Below are 13,663 nucleotides of genomic sequence, written 5' to 3' on the forward strand. Positions count from 1 at the left end.
CCAGATTTTTTATTTCTCTGCCTATATCACATTTTTATTTAAAAATAGTGGCTCTGTAAGATCAGTCTGTGGACTGGTGCTGCTCTAGGTGCACCAGAATCATCTGGGTAGCATTAAAATGGGAATTTCTGGGGTCAACTTCAAGGATTCTGAATTAGACGATTTGGAGAAAGACTTAGGAATCTGTTCTTTTAAAGAGATTCCCCAAGAGGATGGATTGGGGGTTTGAGAATGGCAAAGGCACTTCTGTATGTGGAATGGGTGATCAATGGGGATCTGCTGTATAGCACAGGGAAATTACTCAGTGTTCTGTGACAACCTATATGGGAATGGATATGTGTATATATGTGGCTATAGAGCAGAAATTAACACAACATTGTAAATCAACTATACTTCAACAAAATTAAATTAAAAAAAATAAAGAGCATGCCAAATAATCATGAAGTAGTGCTTTGCGGCATTATTAGTCTTTTGGATGTTGGTTAAATAAAAATGTGGCTCAATTATGACTTCATTGGCACTAATTGCTTTTAATTTGAGCTACAAAGGTGTGAATGTCCTTCTCTTCTACTGGGAGTAGAACAGAGATCATTAGGCCAGAGAAGCCAAGTGTAAGAATGGGTGCACAAAATAGAGGAAAGTGATCACAGATAAAAGGCAAGTAGTTATTGGAGGTCAGAATAGGAGAAGAGTTTAAAGTTCAGATCCAGGTCATTTAATTCAAGTGACTGTCTGTCAAGTCCTATTTTGAAGGTATGGTCTGGTTTATTTGGTTGTGCTATTGTCTATACTTGACTAGCAGAAGTGGATGGATTTAAGATTGTTTCTAGGTGACAGTAAGTAAAGTCCCTCCTTTTTTTTTTTTTTTTTTGGCTGCACTTGTGGCATATGGAAGTTCCCAGGCTAGGGAACTGTAGCTTCTGGCCTATGTCACAGCCACAGTGATGCAGAGTCTGAGCAGCTTGCCGCAATGCCAGATCCTTAACCCACTGAGCAAGGCCAGGATTGGAACCTGCATCCTCATGGATACTAATTGAGTTTGCAACCTGCTGAGTCACAGTGGGACTCCACAATGTCCTCCTTCTTAAGTGAGAATAGAAATAAGGAAAAATAAGTGTTATGATCTTAGTCTACTCATGAGCTCTCATTTGCTTTGGCTAATTTTTGTGCACATCTGGATTTTTCTCAAGGCAGCCTTCATGTCCTTGTTCCGGAGACTGTAGATCAGAGGGTTTACAAGTGGCGTCACTGATGAGTACAACAAGGTGACAATCTTCTGTATCCCAGCTGGATTTCCAGAGGTTGGGCTGATGTACATCACCATGATAGTTCCATAGAACAGAGACACTACAGCCAGGTGGGAACCACAGGTGGAGAAGGCCTTACGTCTGCCAGCTGCTGAAGGGACACGCAACACGGCTCTGAGAACCAGGGTGTAAGACCCAAGGATGAAGAAGAAAGTGATGAAGATAATAAGAGAGCTCAATATAGAACAGGAGAGCTCAATTCCAGGGGCAGGGATGCAAGAGAGGGCCAGTAAAGGACCAGGGTCACAGACAAAGTGGTCAATGGTATTGGGGCCACAAAAGGGAAGTTGTGTGATAAGATATATAGGGACTGGATAGCAGAGGAAGGCTGTTACCCAGCAGAGGACCACCAAGTTCATGCAGAGATGGCTGCTCATGATGGTAGGATAGTGGAGAGGTCGGCAGATGGCCAGGTACCGATCAAAAGCCATGAGGGGCAGTAAGAAGGTCTCAGTGATGCCCATGGAAAAGAAGAAGTAGAACTGGAGGAAGCAGGCAGTGAAAGAGATGGTTTTGGTCTCAGAGAGAAAGTTCCTTAACATATTGGGAACGGTGGTGTTGACGTAACAGAGCTCTAGGAATGAGAAGTTGGCCAACAGCGTGTACATGGGGGTGTGGAGTCTGTGATCCAGCTTCACTGCACAGACAATGGCCCCGTTCCCCATCAGTGTCAGGATGTAGGACACAAAGAACAGCACAAAGAGGAGGACCTGAACCTCTCTAGAGCAGGGAAAACTCAGGAGTATGAATTCATACACTTTGTTGACTCCTGACACATTCATGGCTTCCTAAGGGGTGGAGAGGAAGAAATGATAGTGACAAATTTGACTTTATTCTCTAATGTTTAGAAATATTTCCTTTAAGAGATCCATCAGTGCCTCAGACTCTATTACTTTATTAAATAAATAATGTAACTATACTGCTCAAGACTGTAAAACTTTGAGAGTGCTTGATATGTTCAGACTTTGAATTTTATACTTTCTTATTCTTCTTTAAGTATTTTCTCAGATCCAGCAAAAAATAGAATCTTACGCAATAAACAGCTTGGAGAAGGTTATTGACAGAACTTACAAATTATTTATAAATAGGTATGAACATTTTGTATTTGGAGCTATAGGATAGGATATACAGAGCCTTAATATTGGACGCAGAATTTCAGTTCTGTGGATCTTTGGAATTAGAGACACAAATGCTAAGCATCATAAGAGGAGGAAAAAGGTAAAAACACAGTGAAGTCTTATGCATTTCACTTTTATTCTGAATTAGTGCTGGAATTATAAGTGTTAGCTTTTTAAGGTGTTCTGATAACCGAGACAAGAAATGTCAAATGTGCCATCGTTTCTTCAGTGTTCATCATGGTTTGTTAACTCAAGAAAACTTTGAAAGTCTAGATATCTACATAATGGTCCTTTTACCATTAGTTTAATACTTCTGTACAATCTTGATCTCGGTTGAAACTAGAAAAATGTAGAGAAAGTGAGCAATGGATCTGATATATTACAGACGTTTGAGATCTTTGCCTGATGTGTGAAGATTTCTAGAAAGGCTGCTATTCTAGTTTATGGATAGATGCGGAGGATCATAAATATTGGATACTCATAAGCAGAGACCTCTGGTGGGACAGTGGTGGGAGCTATAACTGTCCCTCTGGACAAGGATTCCTCTTATTTATCCTCTTTTGTCACATTCCCCATCCTCTTAAAGATGTGGAAGGTTAAAGTTGTTTTGGTAAGTGTATTAAGAATCTTTGTGAAATCTTCCTTCTCTGAGTAAGACTTAGTTCTGAACTTTATGTGACTTCTAATGCTAGAGAAACAAAAACAAATCCATTGAAATCACTTAAGAATCTGTTGTCAGTCATTTGGTCTTAATGTATTGTTTTTGAATCTCCTCTGTTAGTGAGGGACAGTTATCATTTGTGCCAAAATGACCCAAAGTGATAGGCCTGAGTGATACTTATTCAGGAAAATATAAGTGCAGAATACAGACCCAGAAGTATTAAAAAACAGTATTCTAGCAAAGAATATTTACTAATGTAGTAGTTATAAAATGTATTACTTTCCAGATAACATAATATCATAGCTTTAAGGATAATCTTGATGATTACAAATAGTGACACAAAGGATGAGAGAAATTCAGAATTTTTCATATCACACTTCACTGCAAGTCTGTCTAATCTGTGAAGAGATCATATATGGCACAGAAAGTCTGTGAGTGATTCCTTGTAGCAGGAGTTGATAGTTACCGAGAAGCCAAAGTAACCAAGAGGAAAGAGAGAAAATAGCAAGGAATATCTGGTGCTATTGTGCATGAGGATTCCAATGGCTTTGTAAACCACGTGGGAGTGAACTCACCAATCTGGAGTGCTCCGTCATTGCACTGCTCTCCCTCCTTGCAGAGGCAGCAGGTGATCATTGGCTCTTGGCGGAGCCAAACACAGGTTAAAAAAAACCTGTTTCTTTTTTTTCTACCCTGCTTCTCTTAGCTGCTTTGTTGTTCATTTCCAGATGTCACTTTGCTAACATGTTTGTTCCTCCAAAGACCTGGTTCTCACTGGGTGCAACCCCTGGTTAATAAGGACAGAATTTATATACATTAAGGCTCTTACCTCATTCTCATCTGTTTCACTTCCCTGATTCCCAGCCCTCTTAGTTTTTTTTTTTTTTTAATTTTAAAACTTATTTTTATTTATTTATTATTTCCCCAATACATTTTTTTTCCTACTATACAGCACGGTGACCCAGTTATACATACAAGTATGCATTTCTTCTCACATTACCATGCTCCATCATAAGTGGTTAGACATAGTTCCCGGTGCTATATGGCAGGATCTCATTGCTAATCCATTCCAAAGGCAATAGTCTGCATACACAATGGAATACCACTCAGCCATAAAAAAGAACAAAATAATGCCATTTGCAGCAACATGGATGGAACTAGAGCCTCTCATGCTGAGTGAAGTAAGTCAGAAAGAGAAAGGCAAATAGCTCTTAGTTTTAAAGATGGATCTCCCTACATTAATTCATGTAACTTGAGATACCATTATTTTTATAGTCACACAAAAGAAGGATGAGGTACAAAACACAATTAAGAGCTATCCTATACTTGCACCTCTTCTGAACTCATCTCCTTGTAGAAATCATGGGTCTGACTTGTAATCTTCTGTTTTTGCTGTAGCAAAAGGCAGGCAAGATTGGGAGCATAGCATACTTGGCAACCATCAGCCCAGAGAAGGGGGTAACCTTATTGGACAAAAATATTGTTTTAGAGAGAAATCAGCACATGTGCTGCACAGCAGAGATTTATCTATGTTGCTCTGAAACCTCCTGAGGGACAGTCTCCTATCAATTCCAAAAGTGAGAATCTATGAGAGGAGAGTCTTAATTGTTTCCCAAATGTTCCCTTCCCTCAGGAGCCCACTAATTGGCTCTTGGGACCCACTTTCTCCAGTAGTGAATGATCATCTCATGTTTATTTTGTTCTATAGACAGGTTACTCTCATCATTGTGCAAACAGTACACTAGTACCAGCTCAGTTAGAAGTTTTGGTTTATCTTCTTATTCCTTTACATTCACTTTTATTCATTTTTTGAGCCTGTCTGCAAGTTCTGAACTCTTATCTGTCAATATCAGAGTAATGTCATGAGAGTTCTCATTCTTTTTCTGATTGACTCACTCTGGCTTGAAAATGATTATTCCCTTTAGTTTTTTGGTAAAAAACTTTCTCTCTTGATCAGCTCTGTGCTTCTAGCATGGTACTGATAAATAAATATCATTTCATGGTAAGCAGTTCCCAGGAGACTATGGTGCAAATGGTGGAACGCCAAGCGTCTAGAAATTCCTCCTAGCCCTTTAGAGTATTTCAAACTGTTTAGTAGATGTCCCTAAAAGCTGACATGATTGTTGAAATTTTCTTGCTTCTTTTAAGTGAGAAATTGCTGAGAGGGTTGTTGACTCAAACTTCTGAACCCCTTTGTGTTTATTACTTGCATGCGCATGCATATGCACATGGGTGTGTATGCATTTGGATCAGATATTTAACTATTTTTTTCTGTTATTGATTTGAACAATCTTAAATGATACTGGCTCTTGTTAACAATTTACTAATGACTACATATTATTCAATGACAAAAAGAGGTTTTTTGGGTAGGTTATAAATTGAACTTACTCATTTTCTCAGCATCATTTCTGTAAGGCAGAGTGTTTTCATCTTTTAAATAGAAACATCACTTCTTCCACCATGAAAATTGATATCCTAGGATGCACAGTCATCAAGTTTTCAGAATGATTTATTAATGAAACTGGTGTGTGAGGGCACAAAGAATTTTCTTGATACTAATTTCTGCCAAAATTATGATTAGGAGCAAATAATTTATTTAACTTTCATAGGATGAAATGTACTTTTTCTGACAGTTGAGCTGAAGTATTAAATTGCAGAACTTAATAGGAACAAGTTGAGGAACACTTTTGAGCTTTAATATAGCTATATCCACATCTACATCTATAGCTGTCTCTCCAAATACGTAGTAAAGTTCTCCCTCCTGTTCAGTCATGATCTGACCACTAAGCTAACCAAGCAGAGACTTCAGTAGCTACACATACCAGGTGATAGAGGCTTCTTAGAATTAGTAAAAATAATGCCATTAAATAAATAAACAGCATCAGCATCAGCAACAAAAACAATAATCACAACAAAACCTGGAGAAGTAGGAGAAATTTGATGTTCATATTTTCCACATTATATTATTTAAAATATCCAGTTTTAAATGAAAAAAGAGAGAGAGACATGTGAAGAAATTATATGTCCCGTATATACAGGAAAAAACATCAGCTAATATAAACTGACCTCGGGGGAGTCCAGATATGAGACTTATTAGGCAAAGAATTTAAATAAGCTTTTATAAACAAGTTCAAAGAGTTAAAACATTGTGTCTAAAGAATTAAAGGAAATTATGAGAACGATGTCTTGCCAAATAGAAAACATCTAGAAAGAGATATAACTCACCAAAAAATAATCAGGTAGAAATTCTTGTATTAAAAAAACAGTAACTGAAATAGAAAAATTCAATAGAGGGATTCAATAGCATATTTAAGTTACTAGAAGAAAGACTCCTCAAACTTTAAAATGGATTAATTGAGATTATTCAGTCTGAGGAATAGAAGCCAAAGGAATGAAGAAAAATGAACACAGTTTAAGAAAAATATAGGATGCCATAAAGCATACCAACATATAATGGGAATCCAAGAAGGAGAAAAGATACAAGAAGGTGGAGAAAGAATATTTGAAGAAGTATTGAGTGAATACACCCTAATCTGATAAAAGACATTGATTAACTTATCCTAGAAGTTTAATAAATTCCAGTAGGATAAATCCAAACCTAGACACATCAGGGTCAAACTCTTGAATGAAAAAGACAGAAAAATATTGAAAATAGCAAGAGAAAAGCATCTTGTAGCATGCAAGTGCTCTTAAATAACATTAGCAGCTGACCTCTCATCAGAAACCACTGAAGTCACAAGGGAGTGGGTTGGCATACTCAAATAGTTGAACAAATAATCCTAAAATTCACATGGATTCACACAAGACCTGAATAGCCAAAGCAATCCTGAGAAAGAAAAATGGAGCTGGAACAATCATGTTCCCAGACTTTAGACTATACTACACAGCTACAGTATTCAAAACAGCATGATATTGGCATAAAACAGACACCTAGATCAATGGAACAGAATAGAAAGCCTAGAAATAAAGGCACACAGCTGTGATCTCTTAATCTATGATGAAGGAGACAAGAATATATAGTGGATAAAAGATAGGCTTTTTAATAGGTGGTGCTAGAAAAATCGGACAACCATAAAATAATGAAATTATAACATTTCTCACACAGTATATAAAACTAAACTAAAAATGGCCTAAAGATATAAATGTAGGAATGGAAACCATAATACTCCTAGAGGAGAACATAGGCAGAACATTCTGACGTAACTTATAGCAGTATTTCCCTGGATTGGTCTCTTAAGGCAAAAGAAATAGAAGCAAAAATAAACAAGTTGGACTTAATTGAACTTAAAAGCTTTTGTGCAGCAAAGGAAACCATTGACAAATGAAAAGACAGCCTACAGAATGGGAGAAATTATTTGTAAATGATATAACTGACAAGGTGTTGATACCCAAAATAAATTAACAGTCATACAGCTCAATTAACTGGTAACATGTGCCTACCAATAGGGAGAGGGGAGGAGGAAGTATAAATTAGGATTTGTATGTGTGCAATTAACAGATACAAAGTATATAAAATAGATCATCATTAATAAGTCAACAAATAATAAATGCTGGAGAGGGTGTGGAGAAAAGGGGTGGGATGTTGGTGGGAATGTAAATTGGTACAACCACTATGGAAAACAGCATGGAGATAGCTCAGAAAACTAAATATAGAACTACCCTATGATCCAGCAATCCCATTCCTGGGCATATATCTGGACAAAACATTCATTCAAAAAGATACACACCCCTATGTTCATTGCAGCACTATTCACAATAGCCAAGACATGGAAACAACCTACATCTCCATTGACAGATGAATGCATTAAGAAGTTGTGGTACATACAGACAATGGAATACTACTCAACCATAAAAAAGTACAAAATAATGTCATTTGCAGCAATATGGATGGAACTAGAGATTCTTATACTAAGTGAAGTAAGTCAGAAAGAGAAAGATATATAACTGGAATCTAACATCCAGCACAAATGAACATCTCCACAGAAAAGAAAATGATGGACTTGGAAAATAGACTTGTGGCTGCCTGATGGGAGAGGGAGGGAGTGGGAGGGATTGGGAGCTTGGGCTTATCAGACACAATTTAGAATAGATTTACAAGGAGATCCTTCTGAGTAGTATTGAGAACTATGTCTAAATACTCGTATTGCAACAGAACAAAGGATGGGGGAAAAATGTATACATGTAAGGATAACTTGATCCCTTTGCTGTACAGTGGGAAAAAAATAAAAAAAATAAAAAAAAGAAAGAGAAAGACAAATACCATATGATATCACTTATATGTGGAATCTAAAATATGGCACAGATGATCCTATCTACAAAACAGTAACAGACTCAGGGACATAGAGAACAGACTTGGGTTTGCCACAGGGAGGGAGGAGGAAGTGGGATGGATAAGGAGATGGGGTTGGTGGGTGCAAACTGTAACATATGGAATGGATGGGCAATAGGGTCCTACTGTATAGCACAGGGAACTGAGTGTGATTGGGTCACTTTGCTGTACAACGGAAGTTGAAGAAACCCTGTAACTCAACTATATGTTAATGAAAAAAATATGTGAGCTAAAAAAATAGATGAGCAATAAGTATATACTATATAGCACAGGGAATTATACCTATTATTTTTTAATAACCTATAAAGGAATATAATCTGCAAAAACACTGAATCACTATGCTTACACCTGAAAATAACACAATATTGTTAATCAACTATACTTCAGAATTCATAGGGACAGAAGGTAGATTGATGGTTGTCATGGGATAAATGGGGAGGGGAGTAGGGAGTGACTGCCGGTGGATGTGAAATATATTTTTGGGGTGATGAAATATTCTAAAATGTGTCAGTGATGATGCACACCTGTTTCAATAAACTAAACCACTGAATTGTCCACTTTAAAAAGGATGAATTTTATGGTACATGAATATATTTTAATCAAGCTGCTACAAAACAAGAAAAAAGGTTAAAAAGTTTTTATTTCTATAACTAGATTGTGGTTTCTCTTAAACCAGGAAATATTGCTAATCTGGGTCACTCCAAAGGCCAGTATTATAATGCCAGATTAGTTTTTCATAGTCTTTCTTTTTTTCTGTGCATAATCTCCCCAAAATAAGAATGTGAAATCATTCAAAAGAGACTGGCTTATCCTGCACATCAACTTTTTTGTCAAAGCAATAATTGTTATACTTATGTGTTATTACTATTGAATATTCAATTTAATTGATTCGCACCATTGTGGCTTTTGGAAAGAAAAGGAATGTGTGTACGGTGTCATTCTGTGTTATCACAAAGTTTAGAAATCCCTAAATTTGAATGCAGTGGTTCTCAACCCACTCTATGTATTATGGTATCTGGGGAGCTTTGCAAAATACCTGTGCCTAGGCCCCAGTACCCCCAATTTTGAGTCAATTAGTTGAGAACCACTGCTTAGTTGGAGGTAGATGTCAGTAGAATGTGCTACCTATGGTTGTGATTACTGTGAGCCTTTCAGAGAATGTTGCAGATCAATGATTTTCCAACTTTAATGTACATAATACCAATTTTAGGAAGCTCCTAGAACTTTGTTCAAGGCATCTTTCATTTCTTTATTCCGGAGGCTGTAGATCATGGGGTTGAAAAAAGGGGTCAAAACTGAGTAGAACAAAGTTGTGAACTTCTGCATGCCCTCTGCTTGTCCTGACCCTGGGCTCACATATGTCATCATGACAGAACCGTAGAAAAGAAACACAATGGCCAGATGTGAGGAGCAGGTAGAGAAGGCCTTCTTCCGGCCAGCAACTGAGGGCACCTGTATTACGGCCTTCAGCACCAGGGTGTAGGATCCAGTAATGTAGAAAAAGGTGGCAGAAATGAGGAGGGAGCTCATGGTGCCACATATGAGAACAGTCCCTGGGATTGGGACACCTGCTGAAGCCAGGGCCAGCAGAGGTCCCAGGTCACACAGAAAGTCATCAATCACATTTGGGCCACAAAATGGTAGCTGAGTAACCAGTATCCCTGGGATCAGAAACCAGAGGAAACTGTACACCCAGCAAAAGGCAACCAGGCTGCTGCAGAACTTAGTAGTCATGATGGTAGGGTAGTGCAGGGGGCGGCAGATTGCCAGGAACCGGTCATAGGCCATGGTGGAGAGAAATAAGCATTCTGTTGTGCCCAGTGAGAAGAAGAAGTACAACTGGAGGAGGCATTGAGCAAAGGAGATGGTTTTGGTCTGGGAGAGGAAGTTGGCCAGCATGTTGGGTACATCAGAGTTGGCGTAGCAGATCTCCAGGAAGGAGAATTTGGCCAGCAGAATGTACATCGGGGTATGGAGCTGGTGGTCCCAACGCACTGCACACACAATGGCCATGTTTCCAAGGAGGGTCAGGATGTAAGTTATAAAGAATATGGAAAAGAGGAAGAGCTGTATTTCCCAGCGGCAAGGGAAGCCCAAGAGGATGAACTCACTCACAGTGTGGGAAGAATTTCTGGCCTTAGAGGTCATCATTAGCAACTATCCTGTGAGGATTACAGCAGAAATTACGTATACAAAGGGAATCATGCCTCCTGATTCCTCCCCAGAAGATGAGCACATTTTTCTGAGCATAGAGGAGGGGGCCTAGACCAGTGGTTTCTATTTTTGATTGGGCACCCCAACAATACAGGTGTTGAGTCTAGTCTTCTATAAATGACTCTTCACTTTTAAAGTATATACAAACCACTGTCAAGCAACATAATAGATATTGGTAAAGATTCTTAAAAAGTTTTCTTAGAATAAAATAAAAACAAAATTCAGATATTTCCTTTCTGCATGTCTCATTGGGTTGCCTGGTGCACCAAGCTTTGGAGAACATTGGTCTAGACAGTACAGATGGGTGTCTGGCTAAACCTAAATTAATTTAGTTATAAAAAACTGCAGATGACAGATTTACTGAACCAAACATCAATCTCAGCTAAGTGGCATAAAGGCAAGAACCTGAGGCTTAAAAGCCAGGTATGAAAATAACAGGATGACTTTAAGCAAGTTACAATTTAACTTTAAGTGACCACTTATAGACCATTATTAGAATCGATTTTCTATCTGTAGGATGATGTAATACATTAGCTCCAGATTTTGATAATATCAGAATCATAGGACTCGTCTCTGAAAGGTGTAGATTTCTGGGCCCCCGTTCAGGTCTGGGATCCACTGACGTGGCAGAGTGAGGCCTTTGGCGGCATTATGGATCTTGGCTCTGCCACTTCCTGAGGAGTATTTCCTCAAGGAAGGACTTAACCTCTGAGACTAAGAATGACATCAAATAATATATTCAAAAAGCAGTTTATATATTACAAAATGCAACCAAAATATAAACTATTATAAACTATTAAGGAATATGCTAGATGTTATTACACTTCTTTGTTAATCTTATAAATTAAACTGATTTCAAAATGCAAAATAATATTTTTACCAGTGGAATTTTACCCATGTGACAGGCTAAGTACCTGTGTGTATGTGTGTATATACGTGTGTGTATGTGTGTGTATACATGTGTGTGTATGTATAGAGAGTCCTCCCAGACCACATCAGATTCAACTCCCTAAAAAGTTTTAAGACCATTTTTTTTTTTTTTTGCCCATGAGACACACCAGAGCTCTCATTTTCTTTATAGACTGTCTTCCCTGGTAGGGATGTCATTATAATCTTAAATAATAGGATCATTTTCCTGATGGCTACACTGTGGTTTATACTAATATTAAGGCCGAGTAGCTTTGAATCTACAGAACTTCCTGAGTAATCTGTTCCTACACTGCTCCCCCCGCCCCCTTCACCAGGTTCTCCTATGGGATTTCCTGGGAAATGAGGATCAGGTCAGTACTTAAATGACCACAAGAGAGGAACACAAATGAATACTGTTTCAAAACAGGCAGCCTTATGGAAATCAGGTTTTTTTTTTTTTTTTTTGGCCATGCCTGCAGTATGTGGAAGTTTCCAGGCCAGGGATGGAACCTGTGCCACTGCAGTGACAATGCTGGATCCTTAATCCACTAGGCTACCGAGAAATCCTGGAAATCAGGTTTTTGATACAATCTTTTTTTCTCTCTTGTATTCTTTGATTTTGTGATGTATTCAGCACTGGAGAAAGCCTGGCTATTCTTTTGAGAAGTTTATCTAAATTTTAGGTCTTGGCCTAGGCCAAAGCTTAACCCATTAGAAGTTTGGAATAAGGGTCTATCTGTCATCTCTGTTCCACATTTTCTCTCCTCTTTTCCTATTTTAGAAGCTCAGAGCTCAAATGCTCTGTTCACCTTTTCTTAATAACACCAGTTTACTGGAAAAACCCCAGTTAACTCATGCATGAACTTAACCTCTAACATCTGTGAATATTTTAGCAGTTTTCATTTTCCATGTTCTGTACACAAGGGCAGAAGACAAGATGGCACAAACAGCAGGTTTATTGGAGCAGCATTTGCTTGGGGAAACCTGTAGACTCAGGATCAGTCACAGGTGGGCTGGTCCCTTTTTTTCACTATAACCATAATGACACACATAAATCTATGATACTACATTCCAAGAGGGCACCCAAACCTTTGAGATTGGAGGTATTTTTAATTGCATGATTAGGGAAGTGCTAATCCCTCTTCAGATGTGATTAGGGCTGGAATATAATATCAAAATGAAGAAAATTTGGCTTAGTACTACTTCCAGTCTCAGAGTTTGTGGCTGGGGGAGAGGGAACATAGACTTTTCTCCTGGTGTGACTGGACACTGGAGCTTAAGCTTTGCATTGGCAGCAGTAAGATATGACAAGTTAGTAGTGAGATTCCTTAGTTCAGCCACTTGGCAGAGAAAGGATTTCCTAAGGTCTTGTGCGATAGCTGCTTTATTTCCATGGAGCTTCACAGGAGGTAACTGCCTCTTTGCAAGGGCACCTTGAAAGGGATTAGTTTTGAACAAGATAACCCTTATGTAGAACATGTATTTTTTTTTTTTTGTACTTTCTTTTGTACTTACTCTATAGGGAAGTCATAACAAGAGTTGTTGCTTCCATTTCACAAATGAGGCGATAAATACTCAAAGAGGTTAAGTGCCTGAGGTCCCAAACCAGTAAATGGCAAGGTCAAAGCTAGAGTCTAGGCTTTTCAGCTCCTGTTTTACTGCCCATCCCAACTATTTTGGAGGATCTCCAGCATAAATGTATCTGAGATGTCACCATCTCAGGGGAAAAAGTGCATCAAATTAATAAAATGAATAACTGTTGGTGCTAATAGACAACACCACACCATCTGAGGGAAAGTAGGTACAATCTCTGTAGCACCCCTCAAAATGTACCACTTAGGGGGAATAATGTTTCTTTTATTTTTCATTTTTACATGGTTATTTTTTTGTAATAAGAATGGTTAAAAGGCATACAAATATCATACGTCATACTTCAAGAGCTGAACTTAAAATATTCTCAAATGTAGTCTAATGTGGCATCAATGGGTATGGCAAATGAGATCTGATGCAGGTGTATTTCTGGCAGTAGTTAAAAAAGAAGTGATTCACTTTCAAATGAACTGAAGTGAGAAGGGCAGAATAGACAGTTATTTGCAGTTATTTTACCTGACTGTTGTGATGTGCA

The 13,663-nt window shown here is 38.2% G+C and overlaps 2 protein-coding genes across 2 annotated transcripts; both read right to left on the reverse strand.

Annotated features, from left to right (window-relative positions):
* Positions 1 to 1,144: 1,144 nt before the first annotated feature.
* Positions 1,145 to 2,089, reverse strand: LOC125135895 (olfactory receptor 11H6-like). Its single transcript, XM_047796392.1, has one exon. It carries the CDS (start codon positions 2,087 to 2,089, stop codon positions 1,145 to 1,147), a length of 945 nt encoding a protein of 314 aa, XP_047652348.1.
* Positions 2,090 to 9,621: 7,532 nt separating this feature from the next.
* LOC125136122 (olfactory receptor 11H6-like) lies at positions 9,622 to 10,566 on the reverse strand. The gene has a single exon (XM_047796791.1). The coding sequence runs from the start codon at positions 10,564 to 10,566 to the stop codon at positions 9,622 to 9,624; it is 945 nt and encodes a 314-aa protein (XP_047652747.1).
* Positions 10,567 to 13,663: the final 3,097 nt, after the last annotated feature.

The sequence above is a fragment of the Phacochoerus africanus genome, chromosome 9 (genome assembly GCF_016906955.1).
Source record: "Phacochoerus africanus isolate WHEZ1 chromosome 9, ROS_Pafr_v1, whole genome shotgun sequence".
Classification (NCBI taxonomy): domain Eukaryota; kingdom Metazoa; phylum Chordata; class Mammalia; order Artiodactyla; family Suidae; genus Phacochoerus; species Phacochoerus africanus.

Bases quoted from the DNA above. Each gene is read 5' to 3' on its own strand.
- LOC125135895 (XM_047796392.1), bottom strand. From the start codon at position 2,089: ATGAATGTGTCAGGAGTCAACAAAGTGTATGAATTCATACTCCTGAGT.
- LOC125136122 (XM_047796791.1), bottom strand. From the start codon at position 10,566: ATGATGACCTCTAAGGCCAGAAATTCTTCCCACACTGTGAGTGAGTTC.